Genomic DNA, 21,265 nt, shown 5'->3' with positions numbered 1-21,265 from the left:
ATATATCTTGTCCTGTGGCTGCTGTGGTTCACCTGACAGTCCAAATCATATCATTGTGATTTATTCATACACATTCCTATCACAATATCTGTACCACACTTCCTTGTGTCCATGTGCTTGTGTGTCCATCACCATCACCCTTGCCCAACACAAAAGCATGCAACCTTTCCTCTAAACCTTGCGTGCACCCCTTCCTCTCCCCCCGTAGACCCTTCCCGTACCCATCTATTTCTTTCCCAGTCCTTTCAGTCATCACTGTTGTTGTTGCTTTTCTCTCTTCATCATCTCCACTGCCATGATCATCATCATTGTCGCTGTCTTCAGAGGTCCCACCCCTAAACAGTCTGTGCCAGTCCATCATCCTCCAAATTATCCCTACCATGTCCTCCCCAATGTCTTCCACTACTTACTTATAGTACCCTTGCATCCTTCTCAGTCCCATTCTGACACAGGCCTCTATTGAGAGGCTTGTGTGCCCATATATGAGCAGGTTCCTGAACTTCCATAAAGCATTTCTAAAGTAGAAAATGAATTGGTCAAAGCAGGGCATCAGGGTTCCCTTCTGTTTGGACAGGTGCCCAAAGAGCACCGCTTCTCTGGTCAGGGTTTGGACCCCTGTCACCATCTTGAGATGTATAAACACTTTCTTCTACACCCCTTTGACCATAGGAGGATCAGTTGCCTCTGCTTTCCATGAACAGGTTTCCCTTGAGAAGTATGGTTACTTTTTCTGCCCCTCTCTGTGATGCTGTACCCACACCTGCAGAGCACAGTGGTCTGCTTGCCAGTTCATGTCTCTGTGTTCTTTTTGCAGGTCCTTGTGGAAGACTCTCTTCCACATGGCCTGGAAGCTGTCATCAGGGAGTAGGTCCATGGTCAATACCACATTCTGTTTCCTCACTACCGCCTGTATTTTGCATGAAAAAATGATCAATTTCTTGGTGCTGACCATTATTTTTCTTTCTTCTTAGAAGAGTAGTTCAGTGCTTAATTAATAGCATGCTACAATCTTACTTTTTGTGGCCTGCATTGCTTTTGCTCTGTCTGGGTCCTTGTATTAACATTAAAAAGAGTTATTTCATTTGCATTTTTAACCAATAAAGAAACTCAAGTATGCAACTACTGGGACATCATAACACACCTGTAGAAAATATACAGCCCCAAAGAGTTAGAAGGAAATATTATTTCAAATAAATATGAAATTGCAGTATCTTCTCTCAGGATAATTACAGCTTGAATGGATAATCTGTATTAATCAATTGCATAAATTGACTTTTCCCTGTCTCATTGAGGAATATTAGTCATCATTTATCTAGGATAATGATGTTAGGTGGATTGAGGACTTTATGAAAATTAACTTGTTGATGTATATACACATCAGTTTGTATTATTAATGTTCTATAAATTTAGAGTGCAGGTACAGTTTATAGTCATTCAGGTCTGGAAGTCCTAACAAAGAGTTATATATGAGCACCACTCTACTGAAAGGGATGAGAATACAACCAACTGTCCATACATAATGTTTTGTAGGAGTCAGGTACTAATGTCAGATCAGTCAGTCTGATACATTAATAAGCTACTCTCCTTCAAATTCACAGTCTGCGTATAAACTCATCTTAGATCAAGACTACCATATGCTAGGTGCTGTACCTTTACATAATAAGATAAAGTCTTTTAAGTACTTACAACTTTACAAAACAAGCCAGATAAAGGGCAGCATAGGGGAAGCATTATTATCCCTTTTAACAGACAGGGAACTGAGGCAGAAGAGCATTATCTTACCTAAGGTCATACTAAGGCCCATAGTAGTGTTGGGAAATTATTTTATGTTTTGTAAGGGTATATACAGGTGTCACACCTAGATTGATATAACTAGAGTTTCATCAATGCAAATGCTAAACTGTACACAAATTCAGGAGATTAGATCAGGCAAAAAATGGCTGCCCAATTTAATTTAGTTCATTCGTGTGAATTGTACACTTAGATTGACCTAACTAGGGTTAGGTTGATCTAAGTGCCGATCTGTACAGATGTTCAAGAAGATTAGATCAGGCAAAAAATGGCCAGCCTGATCTAACCTTATAGAAGTCCCCTAAGAAGTGAACTATATAAATTGGTCTAACCCAGTCTAACCCAAATGTGTGTATGGTTCAATCCTGAACAGACAACTCTGCCTGTCCCTCCCTGCCACTTCTGACTTACTTAGATTGCATTCCCAGTGCAACTTCTGGTATCAGCGAACCTGTGTACATGTGGAATCTGATCTATGATCATGCCGTTTAAAGTAAGCCATCTGATTGTAGATTAGGTCCTAGGAACATGTGTACATGTTTACAGCACAGCCCTGGGGCTAGGAAAGCCCAGCCACCTGCCTTAGCCTCAGTGCTGTGAATTTCCTTCCCTCCCCTGCAACTCTGACAGGGCTATCTTTAGCCCTCCCGGACTGACAAACCTCCCAGCCAATCCACCAATCCCTCCCCCCCATACACAATGTGGACTCAGCAACACCCCCCATCCTGCCAGCTCCCCCCCCAGAGGACCCACTAATCTCCTTCAATTCCACCAATCCCGTCATGCACTCACCAGCCCCCCGATGTAACCAATCCTGTCCCCCCCCCGCAGACTCCACGACATTCCCAATCCCACCAATACCCCCCGAGGACCTGTTAGCCCCCGCAGACACACCCCACCAAACCCCCTGATCCATCATTCCCCTCTCCTCTCCCTGACTTACTTATATGGGGCTCTTGGCACTGGTGAACATCTGTATAGCTGGCATCCAATTTACAATCACACCACTTAAAGCAAGCTGTGTGACTGTAGATCAGATCCTGAGAACATCTCCATGTGACCTAAGTTCTACTCCATTGCTTTAATCATGGACCGATCCTTCATCTCACACAAAGAGAAAATATAGTAATCCTTGAAAGGAAGATATGTAAATGTATCTATTTAATTAATCTTTATTATGGAATAATATTGTGCTGCTGCCTTTTTAGCATATGGAGAGCAAAAATTCTGCCACAAGCATTACATATTGAGTCTTGCTGCTTTTGACTTCCTGTAGCAGTGTCAAAGCTAAATATTATACTTCAGAAAATCTATGCTCTAACAAGACTGAAAGAAGTTTCCTGTGCTGCAGCTCTTAGATTTGCATCCCTTACAGTATATCAGTTGCATACTAATAGATTGGGGTTGTTTTTATTCCTCTCCTTCTATTTTCAGGTGATCAATTTTTTATAAAATCAAATTAAATAGATACTGAACAACATGCTTGGTAAGAATATCCAGCATCCACTCACTCTTGTCAGATCTTCAGGCAAACTTGTACCTTAATTTTACTTCCATATATGCTATAAACATCATGCAAATGCATCATTAACTTATTTTAATCAAACAACAGTACATCCAAATTTTATCTGGGGGTCATTTATTCATGTTTTGAAACTAAGCAAACTTGAGAGAAGATCTGTGAGTAATTGTATCTGCTGAAAGCAGGAACTATTGGTACCGTTCAACTGGAATAGGAAGTAATTGTTGGTGGAGAGGCACACATATATTTTAGAATGGACAGAGTGGCAGGGCTGGATGACTTGGTGAACTAGTAATGGAAACTTTTTGCCTCCAGGTTTCTAGTACTGAGTGAATATATTTAAGATTGGACAAATGTTTAATGAACAATGTGTGAAGAGCTAGTGGATCTAAGAAATTAATCTTGGGTCACACTGAAGAGCTGCTCCTCCACAAAAGCATTAGTATCACAAGCGCTGTAAATTACACCCTTCTTGGTAGTTTCACCAGAGGTCAAAGGGTTGTGCTGGCTGCTCTTGCTATCCTCTCTCTAGAGATCACTAGAGTGGGGGAAAGCTTAGGTTGCAGCTATCTGTGCTGTAGTTATTATGCAGAGGCACAGAGCCTGGAACTGAAATCTTCTCCCAGCATCAACTCCTACCTTTCTGTTTTGTTTTGACAGCTTTGGGATATTTCCGTAGTAAGGTATTGGGTTACTTTAAAGATAGATTGCTTGGCCCGAAGGCATGATCAGCAGCTAGTAAGAAGGCATGGTAGGCACAGACAGAAGAGCAGCTCCCATTGTAACTCATGGCACTTCACAGGAAGTGCCATGGGTTACAACAATCCTCTGGACCCAACAGATGTTCACTTCTGGGTCCCGAGTGTTGGGAGACTGAACTGCTGTTCAGAGTGGCTTCAAGCCTACAGCTGCTCTCCCCTAGCAACACCCCTCCCCCTTCCCAGCCCTGGTGCTGTTTTCAGAAAGCGATAGGGGAAAGAGAGCAGAGGGAGCTCATTCTGGGAGTTCCCCAGCTAGCACTGGAGGCTGGGGTGGGTGGATTGGAGTCCCGATACCTCGGGGGGGCTCCAGTGCACCCACACCACCCTCCAGTGCCAGCAGAAAAAACCCCAGACCAAACTCCCTCCTCTCCCTTCCCCACTCCCCTCCCATTCTGAAGACAGCTCCAGGAGCAGGACTGAGCTGTGTCAGCCCGGCCTTGCTTCTGGCGTGCACAGACACAAGTCACTGAAGGGGGTCCCAATCACAGAATTGGGCCCTTTTAAAGTACTCTGCAGCCATGCACTGGTATTTGGTCATGGGTGTAGAGTGCTTTCAAGGGCACAATAGGGTAAAAATCATCACTTCTGTCTGTGCATTGTGTTGCTCATCAGGTTAAGATTCTTCAGTCACTACCCACTTTAAAGAACAGGCCCAAGACCTAGGCTGATGCAGAATTTCTTTCCACACCTCAGATCAAGAGTTTGCTGTTGACTCATGTTATAACAGCTCTTCCACATGCTCTGTAAGCCAGAGTGGAAGGTTCCCATAATTACACTGGTTTCCTCAGTTTGGGCTAATGAAGGAAGAGTTGTCTCTAAACACATTATGGTGATTCAGTTCTTTTCCTTCCATCTATGATGTAAGTCCCAGGTTAATAGGAAATGTAGGAGTGCAAGGGTCAAATAAATGGTAACACGTTTAAAAATATAGATACACCCAGGCAGTAGGTTTTCTATACCCTGGGAAAATAGACTGAGAATAAATTATAAGGAGGTTATACTAGCTTCCTACCTACTTGTACACACTGTCTACCTTTAGTTTTCACAAGTGTCAGTGTGGCAGGCCAGTAGGGGGTGCTCCTGTGTTGAGCCACCCACCTCACTGCGCCTGACCACCTTCCAGGCTCCGAGTGCGTCCCTGGGGGCGCCTCACGTCTGGCCAATCCCCTTCCTGGAGCACACCTGCTAGCCTGGGGTAAAAACTGCCACTACCCAGGGCTGGGCTTTATTCTGGCTCTGTGCACCCTGGGAAACACAGGCCCAGTAGCCCTCAAGGGTATTTGACTCACTTCAGGCACTTGGTGCTTCTCTCAGTCAGAAGCACAAGTAGTGGTCTCCTTTAGCCGAACCAAGGGGACCCCAAGGCATAATCTAGACCCACACCAAATAAGTCTCCAGCGCTAGGTACAAAGGAGAACTTTATTGTTTACAAGGGGTAGGGCTGCAATAGGGTACAGGGTAGAGCAATATCAGAGAAATCCCACAGGGCAAACTGGCATGGCTGGGTAGCCTTTGGTCATGCATGTGAGTTACTGCACGCTATATATCTAGTTAGATCTCAGGTAGCTTTCTCATGAGTATGATCCAGAGGCAGGTGGAGATTCCCTCTAGAGGCAGGCAGTTTCTTGATCATGAGTTTTGAGAGAGAGAGTAGGTTTCAGATGGTCCAGCTCCTCTCTCTCTCAGTCTTCCTCATGGCTGCTGCTTCTTCCTCCTAGGCAGTCCTTAACTTATATAGCCTTTATGACCTCATTTACCTGGTCCAATGGAGGCCAGCACCTGTTGGCTGTCAGCCAACCAATTTGAAATGCATCGCTAGTTTCTGGGCAGACTGGCAGTTCCTAGCTCCCCAGGGAGTCCAAGCCCCTTACCCAGGTCTGTGATGCTAGTCATGTAGGCAGAGGAAGCAGGTTTTCCCTCTCCCTCAGGAATGCATCCCGCTCAGGTTACCTAAAGAGATAGGGTAAGGTGTGCCCTCTGCAGGGCCCATCTTAACCAAATTGTCACAGAGCAGAGTTTTGGGGGAAAAACAGAGGTGGCCTTCTGCCATAGTCAGCAGGTCAAACATTGCCTTCTTTTCACTAGGATTTTACATTGTTAATTATTATGTGTTAGGTCAAACCATAGAGGACCATCAACTCAAAAGCAGCCCCAAGTGCACTGCACATGGACTAGCATTAGTCAAAAAACGTACAGTGAGGAACAATGTATAAAATAAATGTAAAGATTTATTCTCAAGCTGCTTTCCATGTGTGAGTGGACCAGAAGTATTAGCAGATATTTGTGAGCAGAATCACTGCAAGAGTATTCTTTCAGTTTTGTTTCTGCTGTTAAGTTAAAATTTTGCATGCAAATTATGGCAAGAATTGTTTTGCCAGAAAGCTAGAGAGCAGACCTGTAGCATAACCCCTAATATTCAATATCTATCCTTATCCCTCCCATAGTTATTAATACATGTGTTATACCTGTTCTGCAGATGAAAATAACGCTTCCATTTCCCATCCTATAAAGCCAGATTTTTTAAACTGATTTTGGTGAAATTTCACAATTTATGATTATTCTATTTATCCATAATTTTTACCAAAGTAATAAGAATTTTAGGATGGTACTTGATCTGTACTTGGGGGTTGGGAAGGAAGCTAACACTCAGAATGACGTTCCCCTTTCTGTTTCAAGTGGCAGGGGAAAATGTCTACCTTAAGTGAAAGAGACTGTATACTTTTCTAATAGTTTGCAAGACTGCACATATGAAAAACTAAAACCTGGTGTTCCAGATTCATTAACAGCAACAGGGCAGCATCTTCAGCAGCATTTTAAAGCCTATGAAAGCACCCCAAAGTCCCTGGATATCTGTTTTCCTCTGGGAACAGATACTCCTTCACTCACCTGCCATGACTTGATGTTCCTTGGTTCTTGAAAAGGAGGCTGCCCTGGGGCATCCCAGGCAAGATCTACACTTTCACTCAACAAGGTGAGGAGGGGCTTTTGCCTTAAAGGCTAATTGCACACTCCAACCCCCCCTTCATGTGACTCATGCCTCGCAGGTATTATCTGTATATCTCTACTGGGGCTTCAGCCTACTCGACTTCTTCCCCTTTCTCCCTAGCTAGGCTCACCAGCCTAGACCCACTAGATAGGACCAGACTTTGATGCTTTAGCACCTTAGTATGCTCTGGGCTCATAGCCCTATACAGTTTCCCTAGACTCTCTGTTGGGGCTTTGGACTACTCAGCCTCATCCCCTTTTTATATGGCTAGGCCCTTTAGCCCAGACCTACTGTGTCAGGCCCGGCTTTAAGGCCCCAGCCCCTAACTGGACCCCTGGCCCTGGTATGCTGGTGCTGGGCTCTCTAGCCACTCTGCAGCTGCACCCCATGGACACTAAATGAGGCCTCCACCTCCCCTACAGCCTCAACCACAAACCACCAGTATACAAATGAAGCATAAACAGTAAGCCCCTAAGCTATAACAAAATAAAGGTAAAGAAGGCAATCTGTCTGCTTAGTTCCATGGTTCTGCCTCTTCTCTGTGTCCCACCATCTGTTGCTCTCCCTTGAAGAGCTTCTGCAGCTTCCCTGGGAGTTCTCAAGAGTCCACCCTCTCAGACAGCTTCCCCCTGGCCAGCTCAGACCAGGGTTTATATAGCTCTGGCCTGAGCTCTCTTCCAGTCACCAGCCAGCCAGGCTCAGCTTTTAACCTTGGCTCTGTTGGCCTGCTATGCCCTGAAAGTTCTGTTCTTAAAGGAGCCGCCATGCTTTCTAGTAACAGGGCTTAGGTTTCCTGTTACACACCCCCCTCTCTTCTCTTTTGTCTGGGGTTTATCCATCTCCTGCACGCCATCCTCTGTCTCATATTGCCATGAGAAGAAGTCAGCATTGGCATTCTTGGTCCCTGGGCGATGCTCCACCACAAAACAATACGGTTGAAGACTGAGGGTCCACCCCATTAGGCTCAGATTATCGGTTTTCATGTTCTGTAGCAATCGCAGTGGTGCGCAATCGGTAATTAGCATGAATTTCACCCTAACAAATAATGTCTGAATGGTTCTATGGCCCATGTGATTGTCAGGCACTCTTTCTCGATTGTGGCGTAATTCTTCTCAGGGCACCCCCCTGAGTCCACCCTCAGCCAGCCACCCCCTGTCCAGCTCAGACCAGAGTTTATATATCTCTGTCCTGAGCTCTCTTCTGGTCACCTGATGCCCCAATCATCTGACCAGGCTCAGCTTTTAACCCTGGCTCTGCTGGCCAGCTGTACCCTGAAAGTTCTGTTCTTAAAGGAGCTGCCGTGCTTCCTAATAACAGGTCTCAGGTTCCCTGTTACAGTTGCTTATATTGAGTAAAGCATCAAGAAAAAACAAACAATTGCTGAGTAAAGTTACCTTCAAATATAACCCATTAATACTAGGGGAACTGTATAAAAGACTATGTTCCTTATTTGTCTGATAACATCTGCGAGGGAATCCTGCTTCCAGCTGCCAGCTTCATGGTTGCCTATTATTTCATTAGTGAGATAGTCAGTCACAGCAGATGCATGGCTTGTAGGCAAGGATTTCTGAGAGATCAGTATTCCAGAATTGAATGGTTTATTGCAGAGAGCTAAAGCCTTCTTGCCTTACCCATGGGGGCTTCTTGTCAGTGGTGATGGGAGTACCCACATTGCTAAAATGAGCAGAATTTGGCATGGACTTAAAAACAATATGGTAAGATGCACTGTGCTGTGTTGCTTAGCAAAAATTCTAGGCATGATTCTTGACTAAGCTGGCCCTTTGTAGTGCTTTGTTTCTTTTTTAAAGTGGTAGTTATAGTAGTATGATATTTAAATATTGACAAATGCAAATAATGAAACCTAGCATAAATGAATGCTCAACTGCAGCACAGAACTTAAAATGTCATGCACACCCTGATGATTAAAGTGCCCAGATCAGGCTTTCCATAGCAGCCAAAATAACAAAAAGTATAATTTTCTCCACCAACAGAGCCCAGCTCTCCTCTGCAAAATGCAACATTGATCAATCTAGTTCATGCTTAACAAACACATTTTATAATCCTTATTCAAGCAAAATTACCACAAATGCAGAACCCCCCCAAATTTGGCTCTTTGTTGTGAATACCAAAAGCCACAGACTATGGCTTTCTCTGTGTTGCTCAGTCAGTCCCAAACACAAAGGTGGTATTTAATATATAAAGCCCCGATAAGATCAATGAATAACAACTGATAAGATTCTGAGTGTTTTCGTCTGGGAGATAAAAAATGAAATTTAAGATGAATCAAATGTTAGTGCATGCCATGCCTCCTGAATTACACTTAATGAATTTGTGTATTATGAAGCAGTAATGGACCATTGTATTCATCTCGTCTGACCTCCTGTTTTCACGGACATGGCCTCTTTTTGGGTCCTCCCATCTCCATTTGGGTGTTTTTTTTAAATATCAACAAATGTCCCAGATTTTGCTCTGCTTAGCATTCAAGTTTTTCCCAGCACTTCCCGTCTTAGCCTACCAAGGGGCTGCTTGGGGCTGGGGAGAGTGGGGGGAGGGCGGTTGGAGGCAGGGGGCACAACATGTGTCTATGCATGCACACGCATGTGGCTGGCATGCAGCAAGACCGGGTGCTGGAAGTAGCCCTGGCAGCTGGATGTAGGTAAGTCTTGTGGGGGTGGAGGTTGGAGGGCCAGGGCTTGAGGACTGTCTGGGGGTTGGTGTGTTTGTGTTCATAGGGGCAGGGCAGGGCAGCCAGGAAATGCTGCAGGGCTGGGGTGAGCAGAGAGTTGGGAGCACTGGGTTGGAAGTGAGTGGCACCGGCAGGGCTGGGTGGGGGAGGGCTGTGGTTTGGGAGTGAGGGGCACCAGGGTGGGCGGGGTCTGTAAGTTAAGACCATGGGGCACAGGCAGTGCCAGGAAGCTGTGGGTCAGGAGTAAAAAGCATTAGCTGTGGGTCAGGAGTGAGGAGGGATATGGGGGCTGCAGATTGGGAGTGAGGAGCACCAGCATGATCTGAGGTACTATGGGTCAGGAGAGAGGTGGGGCAGCAGCAGCAGTGCTGGGGGGACTGTGGCTTAGGAGCAAGGGCCAGAGGTAGGGCATAGGCATATCACTGCCCCCCCTACCACAATTATATTTTCCCCACCCCCCTGGCAAGTGTCCTTTTTTTTAAAACTGGAAATAAAGTAACTCTACTTCTGTATAACACAGACCATAGGGCTTCCATGAATTAATTTCTGGTTGAACTAGACACACATTTTGAAAAAAATCCAATTTTCATTTTACAATATATACCATGGTTCTTAGTAAATTGTTTCAGTGGCTAATTCTTTATTACTAGTTTAAATCTGTCCATTATCAACTTCCATTCATTGGATCTTTGCCTGGTGGAGTGAAAAGCTTTCCATTACCACATTTCTGTTGCCTATATCAAAACAGGTAGTAAAGTAACTAAGTAAACCTTCTCTTTGCTAACCTTAGCTAGCTGAGCCCAATCAGAAATATACAAAATCTCATATTTCCTAGTATGATAGTTCCTTTCTGAAACTTCTGTCAGATTATCAGCATCCTTCTCTAACTGTGCATACTCAAACTGGACATACTATTTAAGTAGTGATAACACTAGTACCAAATAATAAGGTTAAATAACCTCACTTCTACTCGGCATACCTTTGGTGACACTTCAGAGGATCACATTAATCCATTTGGCCAATCACACTTTGGAAATTCATGTTTAGCTGATAGTCTGCCCTGAACCCCGAGTCTTTTTTAGTCACTGCTTCCCAAGATAGCCATCAGTTTGTTAATATGGTATGTGCATTCTTTGTTCCTAGATGTATGGCTTTACATTTGGCTGTATTATAACTGGTTTACAAATGCTGCAACTTACTGCATTATCAGTGAACTGTCATTTTCATTCTACACCATGATCCCCACTGGTGGCCTCGCAGCTCATGGCCTGGCCTGGTTCTCTGGGTACCATCCCCCTTTTCCCCTCTTGTTTGCCGTGCCTTGCTGGTATCATTTTATTGGGAAAAGAGAGAAAGTTACCAAAGAGAAAGCTACCAAAGGTCCCAGAGGGAGCCCTTGTCTATTAGTAGTCAGGGGCTCCTCCTGAACGTTGCTAATCCCCATCCTGCCCTCAAACACTAGGTGGGCCCTCCTGGCCCATCCAGGCCCCCAGGGAACCTGTTTCCTTAAGGGCAGTTTGTGGCGCTCAACCTCCCCTATAAATATGCCCATGACTTGCAGATGTTACCGTTCAATCTGTCTCATAGGTGCTTTGCCCTAAGACAACACCAGGCCTCTTCGGCCCTCCACACCCTTGCTGAGGCCTCAGCTTTCCCAGCTTGTACCCCTTTCATCTAGCTGAGCCCTTTAGCTCAGGTCCACTGTGCCAGACCTGGCTTCTGGGCTTCAGCCCCTGTCTTGCCCTATCAGGATCTGGACTCTTGGCCCTGGTTTCTGCCCCTCAGGCTCTGGTCTCAGGTCACTACTACTGTCTGTCACACCCAGGCATTAGCTCATTTGGCTGCTGCCAGTTATGGTTACAAGGAGAGCCTAAGACAAATGAAACAGAAAGAGATTTGGTTTAAAAGCCTTTTGCTCAGTTTGGTTTGCACTTGCTGTACTTTATGTCTCATCAACCTCACTGTTTCCACAGTGTAGAGAAAGTTAGTTTCTACTTGTTTTGTGTATGAGCCTTTCACATGACAACACAGAGAAAAAGCATTTTTAAAAGGACAGGAAAAGGCAAAGTGTAAACAAACAAAAATTAGTTGAGGGACTGAATAGTGGTAGTAGTAGTACCAAAACTTATTTTGTTATGAGAAGTCCTTGATTTCCAATTAATTATGTCCCTTTAATTGTACTCACTTCATCTCTAGCTAAATATCAAGATGAACTCAAATAGCACTTTGCCATAAATCTGTACAATTAATGGCAACCGCTGCAGGAGGAGGCATAACTTAGCAAATGACTGAGCTTTGTCTGAGTGTTCTTGAAAAACAGTTCATGGAAACATCCTTACAGAGGACTCCAGGATACAGCTGTTATCCTGGATACTTTTATATAACTTACACAGAAACATTTTATACAAGTGTTTTGACAAAATGAAAAAAGTAATAATTGTCGACAATAGCTAAAACTAGCATATATTTTCCCAAGGGTGAGTGATCTGGTTCCAGATTTGCATGGACAAGGTCATAGCTTCATCCTATTAACAACAACATACTGATAATGTTAATTCCTATTTAGATTAATGGGAAGCAGGATAATAAATCACACTGGAGTTAGTAACAAAGCACTTGTTCAGTAGCTATCCTTCAGACATTCATTTTTTGACCTTTTATCTCTATCTGTTCAGCACCAGTGCAATTAATCCCCAATTCCAAATTAGGACGGCAGGAGCTGCCATAATATAGTCAGAATGGGGAGGCAACTTAGCTTTGTGATAAATAACTACTGATCATAGGGAAACCTGGGTCCTTTCTAGACTCTGCTGTTGACCTGCCATAAGACTTTAGAATAATCATCTTCTTTCTATGTCTCCATTTCTGTATGTTATCTGTTATATGCTTCCATGTGTTTGTATAGTGCCTTGAGTAGCTAGGCTACACTGTTGTGTGAAGCCTGTAGGAGTTGTTGCTGCTTGTATTACAACAGCATGATAAAAAACTGGTCTTGTTAAATATTATCAGTAATGTATTTGGAAAGCTACAAACAATGCTAAAATACATGTTGGGGTGAAATCTTGGCTTCAGTGAAGTCAATGGGAATTTTGCTATTAACTTGAATATGATCAGGACTTCATCCTCAACTAGGATTTTGGTAGAAAAGTTACTAGATAAAAGGTAGAAAGTTGCATTTGAAGGAATAGCAGAAAAGCAGATAGTTGCTGTAGATAAATTCAAGGAAAAAGGAGAAAAGCATTCAACAGATTATGGCATTTTTATCTAGCAATATAAGATACTGAGTAGTTTGTTGTAGCATTTTAACTTTTATTTTAATAAACTGATAGCAAACTTTGCACAGTGTACTTCCAAAACACCATTATCCTGGTAACAGGGAAATAGCCTGCCTACTTTTATTAAGTCTCACACTAACAGTAAAAACGGGGCTATGGACAAATCACATAAATCCATTAAGCTTCTTTAAAAGCCATAATGCTGGCAGTCACAACTCCCCACTGATGCGCATAGATACCAGATGTTAATGCACAGTGCTTATGAACGTACAGTACCTAATGCTAAGAAACAAGTGAAAATGCTGGGGCTGTTTGACTGGGAAAATGAATATTTTCTCTAGTGAATTTATTTATAACCAGACCAAAACCTCTGAAAAACAACATCCTGCTCCCACTACATATATTTTCATCTTAACCTTATACTACATGCAAGGACAGAGGTCTGCAATACTGGGAGATCCTTTATGCTTAAGAAATTCCTATTGGGGTATGAAAGGGATGAGTGTGTGTGTTTATGCACACATTTATGCGTATGCATGCACGCACATGGGAAAGGCCAGCCTCACAGTAAGGGAAATATTGTCTCAAATATTTATAAATAATACAAGACATACAAATATTTAATGGAGGAGAAAACATTTTTCCTGATGCTGGAAGTTATGCTTGGAGTTAAGAAACTGAGATTTAACCTAAGGGGGGGTGAGTATTTTCCTCATGTTCCCCTTTCAGCTGAAATAACCAAAGAATAGTAGAGCAGGCAGCTATTGTGTGGTACTAAACTTGATATGGCATGGATATATATTTGATTGCATCAAAAAGTAACGAGATGTACAAAACCCTTATCACTGCTGGTCCTTTAAGGACTATAAAACTCAGGTTGAAGGTGGTGAGCACATTCACATGGCTCTTTCAGTTACTACTACAACTCTTTGCTTTGAGCTTCTGAAGAGCCCTCTTGATATATCGGGATAAGATTGAATCCCAATCACTCCCCATTTCAATCAGTGGAAAGCCTTCCGTTCAAGCAGAGTTGGATCAGACCGTTTGTGATTAATTACTAAATCTATACATAATTTTCAAAACCTGAATGACAAGAAACATATTTAACATATTCAAGATGAGGTTCCCACCCCCTGCACCTCCATTTAACATAAAGGGGGAAAAAACCTTGTCTTGGATTTGCGTACCAGGACTGAGGCCAGAGCTGCTGCCACTGCCGGTGCTGCCTACCCAGGGTGGCTTGAGGTAGCTTTTGTGGCAGGGAAGTGTTGGGGAGACCATGCAGGGCAGCGGCAAAGGGTGCACAAGTGAAGAGGCATGGGAGGGACCATGAAATGGTAGGACTGCTGCTGCAGCTCCAACTCAGGCCCAACCTGACCAGGGACCAGAGCCAGAGCCATCAAAGGGTAAGTGGTGGCAGGGGGGACAAGTGGCAGAGGGAGGACAAGGGGTGAAGATCAAGCTACCAGCCCCCCCCCCCACCTCTGCTTTCCCTTCCATTTGCCCCGCTGCCTCTGCTTTTCCTTCCACAGTAGTTGCAGGGAGGAAGGGGGAGAGGGAAGACAAATCTAAGAACTTCCAGTAATTAGATTCTATGTATGAAAAATTGAAACAAACGTATAATTTTCCTTAGAATCCAAGGTATAATCTAATTATTGGCAGACTGTTTTTCATTCAAAGTAAAATTGGATTCAGGTAAATACGATAAGAGTGGATCAGAATTGCTTGTGATTCACCTAACTCTGTTCCTGTTATCTTCAGCAGGATCTTTGGCTCCTATTGAAGTGAACAGCAATGCAGAGCACATGTAAATAATTTTCTGTGTAGGTTTCATGTAACTCCTTCCTCACTCTAGGATCCTACTGTCTCCCAGTTCTGTACTAAATAATGTGCTTTTTTCTCTTCCCCGTTCTTCAGTGGATAGTTCTGTGTGTAGTGTATGGGTTTTGATTTCATAAACTATAGGTACACACTGCTGTCTGGTATTTTGGAATAGAAAAGTAAAAAAAAATGTACCTTGCACTTGGAGCAAAGGATGCAAATCTAGTAGTGGTTCCCTGGACATGTGGAGACTTGTTCAACATTACCAAAAAAAGTCTCTCACAGACACGCTTTAGTTTTGCAACAGAAGTTTCTCTGTATGTCACCACCTAAAGCTGATAGGTGGAGCTCCCCTATCTGCATCTTCTCATGCCACAGGGTGCATGTGTAAAAGGGTGCCAGCAACTGGGGGTGGGGGATGTGGCAGGCCAGTAGGGGGTGCTCCTACACTGAGGCACCCATGTCACTGTGTCCAACCACCTTCCAGGCTCCAGGTACCTCCCTGGGGGTGCCTCACGTCTGGCCAACCCACTTCCTACCCTGGGGGTAACGTAGCCACCACCCAGGGTCTGGACTGATCCTAGCTCTGTGCCCCCTGGGAAACACAAGCCTAGTAGCCCTTGAGAATACTCGATCCACTTCAAGAACTTGGGATGCTTCCCTCAGTCAGAAGCACAAATAGTGGTCTCCTTTAGTCAGCCAAACCAAGGGGACCCCAAGGCATAATCTAGCCCCAATAAGTCTCCCATGCTAGGTCCAAAGGAGAACTTTATTGGTTACAAGGAGTAGGTTTGGAATAGGGTACAGTGTAGAGCAATATCAGAGAAATCCCATAGAGCAAACAGGGTGGATGTGTAGCCTTTGATCACGCATCTGAGTTACTGCAAGCTATATATCTAGTTAGATCTCAAGTAGTTTACTCATGAGCATCATCCAGAAGCACATGGAGAGTCCCTCTGGAGACAGGCAGGTCATTGATCATGAGTTTCAAGAGAGAGAGCAAGTTTCAGATGGTCCAGCTTCTCTCTCTTAGTTTTCACCATGGCAACTGCCTCTCCTCCTGGGCAGTCCTTAACTTATATAGATCTTATGACCTCATTTATCAGGTCTAATGGAGGCCAGCATCTGTTGGCTGCCAGCCAACCAATTTGAAATGCATCACTGGTTGCCGGGTAGACTGGCAGGGTCCCTCGCCCCCTCCCAGTTAGCATTGCTTAGAACAATAGGGAGTTTAAGCCCTCCACCCAGGTGGGCAGTCACATGGGCAGAGGAAGCAGGTTTCCCCCCTCCCTCAAGAATGTATCCAACTCAGGTTACAACTCACTGTCACCTAAAGAGATGGGATGTGTGCCATCTGCAGTGACCATGTTAACCAAATTGTCACATAGCAGTTTTTGGGGAGAGACAGAGGTGACATTCTGCCACAGGGGAGATCCCCCATCCGCAGCTGCCAGTACCTCCCAGCTGGGATATGGACTTCTGAGGATTGGGGATATTTCCATGCTGGCTGGTGAGTTTAAAGCCCCAGCAGGCAGCCAATGTCAGGCTGCATAGTGAGGCTTTACGCTGCCACATATTCAGTCTAAGTCATAATGGAAACCTGCCATAAAGATGTTCCACATATCAGGCAACTAATTGCCTGAATATGTGGCACAGTTAATATTTATCATATGAGTCACAGGTTAATAGTATCATAAATGTAACATCTACCAAGACCAGGGTCATCCCTGGTGGGGATAGGGGGGGCAATTGGGGCAACCGCCCTGGGCCCCACATTTTGGGGGGCCTCGTGGAACTGGGTGGAGAGGCCATGGTGACTCCAAGCCACCGCCACCGGCTTTGTGTCCAGCTGCTCACTACCTCCTTCCCCCACCCCACCGCCGATGGTGATGGCATTTTCTTCACATGCAGGGTGCATGGGATCAGGGCAGAAATGGGGCCCCACATAGGATGATTTGCCCCGGGCCCCACACCCTGCTCAGGTTGGCTCTGACCAGGACCCTAAGAATGTATTTACTGCAAGGTAGCTTACTGTGCTTTCCAACCTCTTCAAACTCATATGTAGTATCATTCCTGGAACTTTGTATGGAGAAGCAGTGTGGTGTAAATTAACCTTTAAGCACACTTTACACTATTTTTCCATGTATTTTTACCTCCCTAAGGTAAAATGTAGTATTAGCCTGTCTTACATCCACACAAGAGTATTAAACAATAGTAGAGCTAGAGTTTAAGCATAGCAGCTTTATATCATTGTAGTGGTCTCCTAGGAGTTGGTCTTATTATTAGTTAGTAATCTAATCATTAGCCTTTGGATTTGGGTGAAGGGGATTAAAAAATAAAACCATGTTTTTCTTATCCTCTGGTGGTAAAATCTCTCCAGCATAAATGTCTTATTCAAAGTCCTGAGCTGAATCTCACCTAAGTCTAGAAATGTGTTTCAGGGGGGTGATGGAGCAAATGTGCAGGTGTCACCCACCAAAAGTGGGGGAAATCGCATCCATGGATGTACCTGTGTATCAAGAGTAACATGTTCTGTAGAAATAAGTTTTGTCTAAATAAGTAATATTCTGTCACATTGGCTAACCATGTAACCACGCATTGACTAACCATGTATTTGCATTCCCACATTTACAGACAGAGATCAGCAGAGGAAAGACAGACTAGTAAAAGCAGTTGAAAGATATAAGAGGGAAATCATGCGAATCCTTTCCACTCCATCATTTAATGCCAGGAGCATTTCTGCAGATCAGCAGAAGGTAAGCAATATTCTTGGCCAGTTATTATCCTGGGATCTGACTACGCTTGCATTAAGAAAGCAGCAAATCACACAAAATGCTAACAAACTTGCAATTAAGTGGTTTTAGTCTCACATGATGGTATATGCCTCTAATGCAGCAGTAAAGGCAATTTTATTAATTCAAACTACAACTGTTTCAAGTTTCAACCAAACAACTGTATTTTGTTTACTACTGTTTTATTAAATAGGGATAATATTTTATTTAAATTTTGCTTTTGTGGGTTTTTTCTCCTCTGAACAAAACCTATTTGTTGCTCTCACTCTAAAATTAACCTACATGCATGTTCTGAGTGAACTACTAGGCTTGTAGGTTTGCCATAAACTGCAATATGAAAACTTAGTCGTGCTTTATGCTAGCTAGAACTCCCACCTACACTGTTGTTATCCTTACATAGCCTCCCTGCTAGCAGTATGCATGTGTGTGCACACACACACTTTGCTCCTTTGAGCTAAGGCGTCTCATCAGTTTTAACTTGGATGATAATTTCTAACCAAGAACTGCATCGGTCCTTGGAGCTGATCAAGTCTAATATTAATATTTGAAAACAAAAAGCAATACCTTGCATTTAACACTTTCTATAAAATCACCCACTTGAAATAATTTAACCATGTACTTACTGGTATTTCTTTTAGGAGCAACCTGTTTTGTAAGAAGATTTCAAAGGAACCAAGTGTAAAAGGTTTCTTTACTGTATTGATTGAGACACAATCCTGCAGCCTTTAATGCCTCATATTTCCCTTTATTTCAGAAAGACTTTTTCTGGGTAAAAATAAGAGACTCAAAAAACTGGCTTCATTTTTCTGTATGTTTATCAAGTGTCAATTAGCAGATGGCTCCTAGAGTAACACTGTAGAATCTGCTTCACTTGTGCAAATACAGTGGACCAAATCCTGATGTCACTAAAATAAATGGCAAAACCCCCATTGAGTCTGTGGATTTCATCCCCCATGTCTTGAGTTATTGGAGAACATTTGGCTTTTGATTTTAATTTGGGCCCCAGGAGTGCTAGTATCTACATACACATATATGCAAAAAGGAGTGAATGATACTGTCCTAGTTGGTGCAGCTTTGGTTGAAGGTTTGTGAGCTGTGTCTACAAGAAAGCACCATAAATGGGAATACACAGGAACCAAAGAAAGGAGGTCTTTTCCCTCCTGCTGCCAGACCATCATAATAGAGATCTAGGCTTCTTTAAAAGGCAAGGAGAACAGGCAAGGTACTGGCAAGGAACACTGCAAGCTCTGGAAGTGCGTCACAGAGATTTTGCTCAAATTGCAAACCTCTGAGCTCTAGGAATCAGTGATATCACTTTCAGAGCTACTGATGGGACATCAGGCTTTGTGTTGGAAATCTTAAGCCTCACACTGAGTTGAAACAGCTTTGGTTCATTGTTTGACTACTATTTTGTTCTCTACTTTGCAGTTGCCACTGTCAGATAAGAGCTACCTGCACTTGGCATTTGTTGAGAAAGGATGCGCCATTACAAAAAGAGAACCTCTCTCTTACATACCTTACCAGAAATCATACTCAAGGATTCCATCACCAGTTTTGGCTGCGAGAGAGACCATACATGAAATTGTTCAGCAAGCATCGTCTCAGACTCCTGCTGTTAGACCAATTTGGTGGAAGTTATCTTCACCATATAGGCCGTCTCACTTGCATGTGATGGGTAGCAACAGGAAGATGACGTTTCAAGATTCTTATAAGAAAACATACAGTGGTGATCTCCTTGACAAACATTCAGACTGGTTCACAGAAAAAAAGCAACCTTTTACCCCTCAAATTTTAAAGACATCAAGTCAGTCTTCTCTTTCAAAGTACAGGTACTATAATCCTCCCCACAAAAAGATGAGCCATTGCCGGGGAAGACAACCCCTTAAATCAGCTGCAGCATACAGTCAAAAGCCAAGCAAATTTTACAGGTAAAACACTGGCTGTTAAGAGGTGTTTATCACATGTTTGCAGATTAATAAGAAGAGTCTGTGTAACTTTAGCAGTTCGCTTGCAAATACATACATCTAGCCAATTCTATTAATTTTCCTTTTCATCTTTCAGTTCCTTAGAAGAGGGACATCTGAGATCACATCCAGATTACTCTACATGGCAACTGCTTAAGGTTGTTGTATCCAGTCTAATATGGAAGTAAAAAAATACATATATGGCACCAATATTTATATACAAAAGCTGTCCTCTTTCTATGTCCAGTGCCATTTTAGAGATTGATACAGAGATCCTGGTTTTTGGTGTTTCAAAATTAAAATTTCTCTGATTAAGATAACCCAATATCCACACTTTTCTGTGATTTTATTTATCTCTCTCTCTCTCTCTCTATATATATATATATAGAGAGAGAGAGAGAGAGAGAGATAGGTAGGTAGGTAGGTATCAGTTGAACACAATATTTTATTGATACATTTACAATTCTAAAGCAATTTGGAAACCTACCAGTACCTCAATCATTATAATAAAACAAATTTGAACTATGTGTAAATGTTGCCTTTTGATTTTAGGTTATTTATCATGGAAAATTAGACCTCTCCCTGCCCACTTCACTCACCAGGACATGGGGCCAGCTGCAGCTGTCCCCCCTCACTTTGTGGCACTGAGCAGCCCTGATAGGCCAATGCCCCTCACACCCAACCCACAGCCCCACAGCCCTGCCAGTACCTCTCACTCCCAACCTGCAACCTCCTGGGCCTTTCCTTATTCCTGACCCACAGCCCCCCACAGCCCTCCTGGTGCCCCTTATTCCCAACCTGCTGCCCTCTGCCCCCAACCCGTCAGTGTCAGAGGAATGGAGTGGGTGTGTGGGGAAGGTGGGGGAGTGCAGGTGACATGGTGGGGGGCCTGGAAGGGGCACTGGTGATGCAGGAGGAAGGGTTGGGTGGCACAAACCACATGGCAAGGCGGGGGCATGTGCCTCTCCCCCCAAGATTTCTGGCCCCACAGTGGGGCTGGACCAGCTCCAGAAAGGAGCTACCTCTGTGGCCCATCAGGTGGGACCCGGTGCTAGGGGGAGTGCCACATTGCCATGGTGAGACACGGCAGCAGCCGTGCAAAGTTATACCCCCCCCCGCTGCTGCCAGGTGGGCAGGGGATGCCTCAGCTTGGTGGCCACAGTGGTGCTGTGCTCCCTCCTGTGCTGGATCCTTCACACTGGGCTGCGGAGGCAGCTCCTCCAGAGCTAGTCTGAGTCCACTGTAGCCCTATGCCCTGCATCCCACTACTTAGCTTAAATAATACATTTTCTCTGTACAATGCTGCTTATACAGATCATTTGTACTCATGGACTTCATACTCACTTAGACGTCTATTGTATATGAACTGGCCTGTTGCTTCCAGTAGGCTGCTTTATAAAAGCATTAGAATTACTGTAATCTTGACATGTTATAAAATCAGATAATATTCCCTATAGGGTTTTCATTGGCATTATAAAATGTTAATAAAGAAGCATTAAAAGACCTTTTTCCTTTTTATTTGAACATGGTAGGACCATGAATTGCGGTTTATCAAACCTCAAATACCACATTCTCCAAGCTCACAGCTTCAGGAAAAGTGAGTGAATAATGTGTTCTCCCTTTAAAATTATTTCTTATTACATGTCCAAGTGGGTGCGTGATGTTAC

General features: G+C 43.8%; 1 protein-coding gene across 3 annotated transcripts in view; it reads left to right on the top strand.

The window, feature by feature from the left end:
* LOC109319725 (spermatogenesis-associated protein 7 homolog) overlaps positions 1–19,889 on the top strand; it is a 93,821-nt gene extending 73,932 nt beyond the window's left edge. For all 3 annotated transcript variants that reach the window (XM_019549469.1, XM_019549470.1, XM_019549468.1), the window contains 3 exons: positions 17,477–17,598; positions 19,063–19,562; positions 19,696–19,889. In XM_019549469.1, the coding sequence (XP_019405014.1) occupies positions 17,477–17,598; positions 19,063–19,562; positions 19,696–19,786 (713 nt within the window). In that variant the 3' untranslated portion in view covers positions 19,787–19,889. The remainder of the gene's footprint in view (positions 1–17,476; positions 17,599–19,062; positions 19,563–19,695) is intronic.
* Positions 19,890–21,265: the final 1,376 nt, after the last annotated feature.

Source organism: Crocodylus porosus, unplaced genomic scaffold (assembly GCF_001723895.1).
Source record: "Crocodylus porosus isolate Cpor-Errol unplaced genomic scaffold, CroPor_comp1, whole genome shotgun sequence".
NCBI lineage: Eukaryota > Metazoa > Chordata > Crocodylia > Crocodylidae > Crocodylus > Crocodylus porosus.
This window is presented reverse-complemented; position numbering and strand designations above follow the sequence as displayed.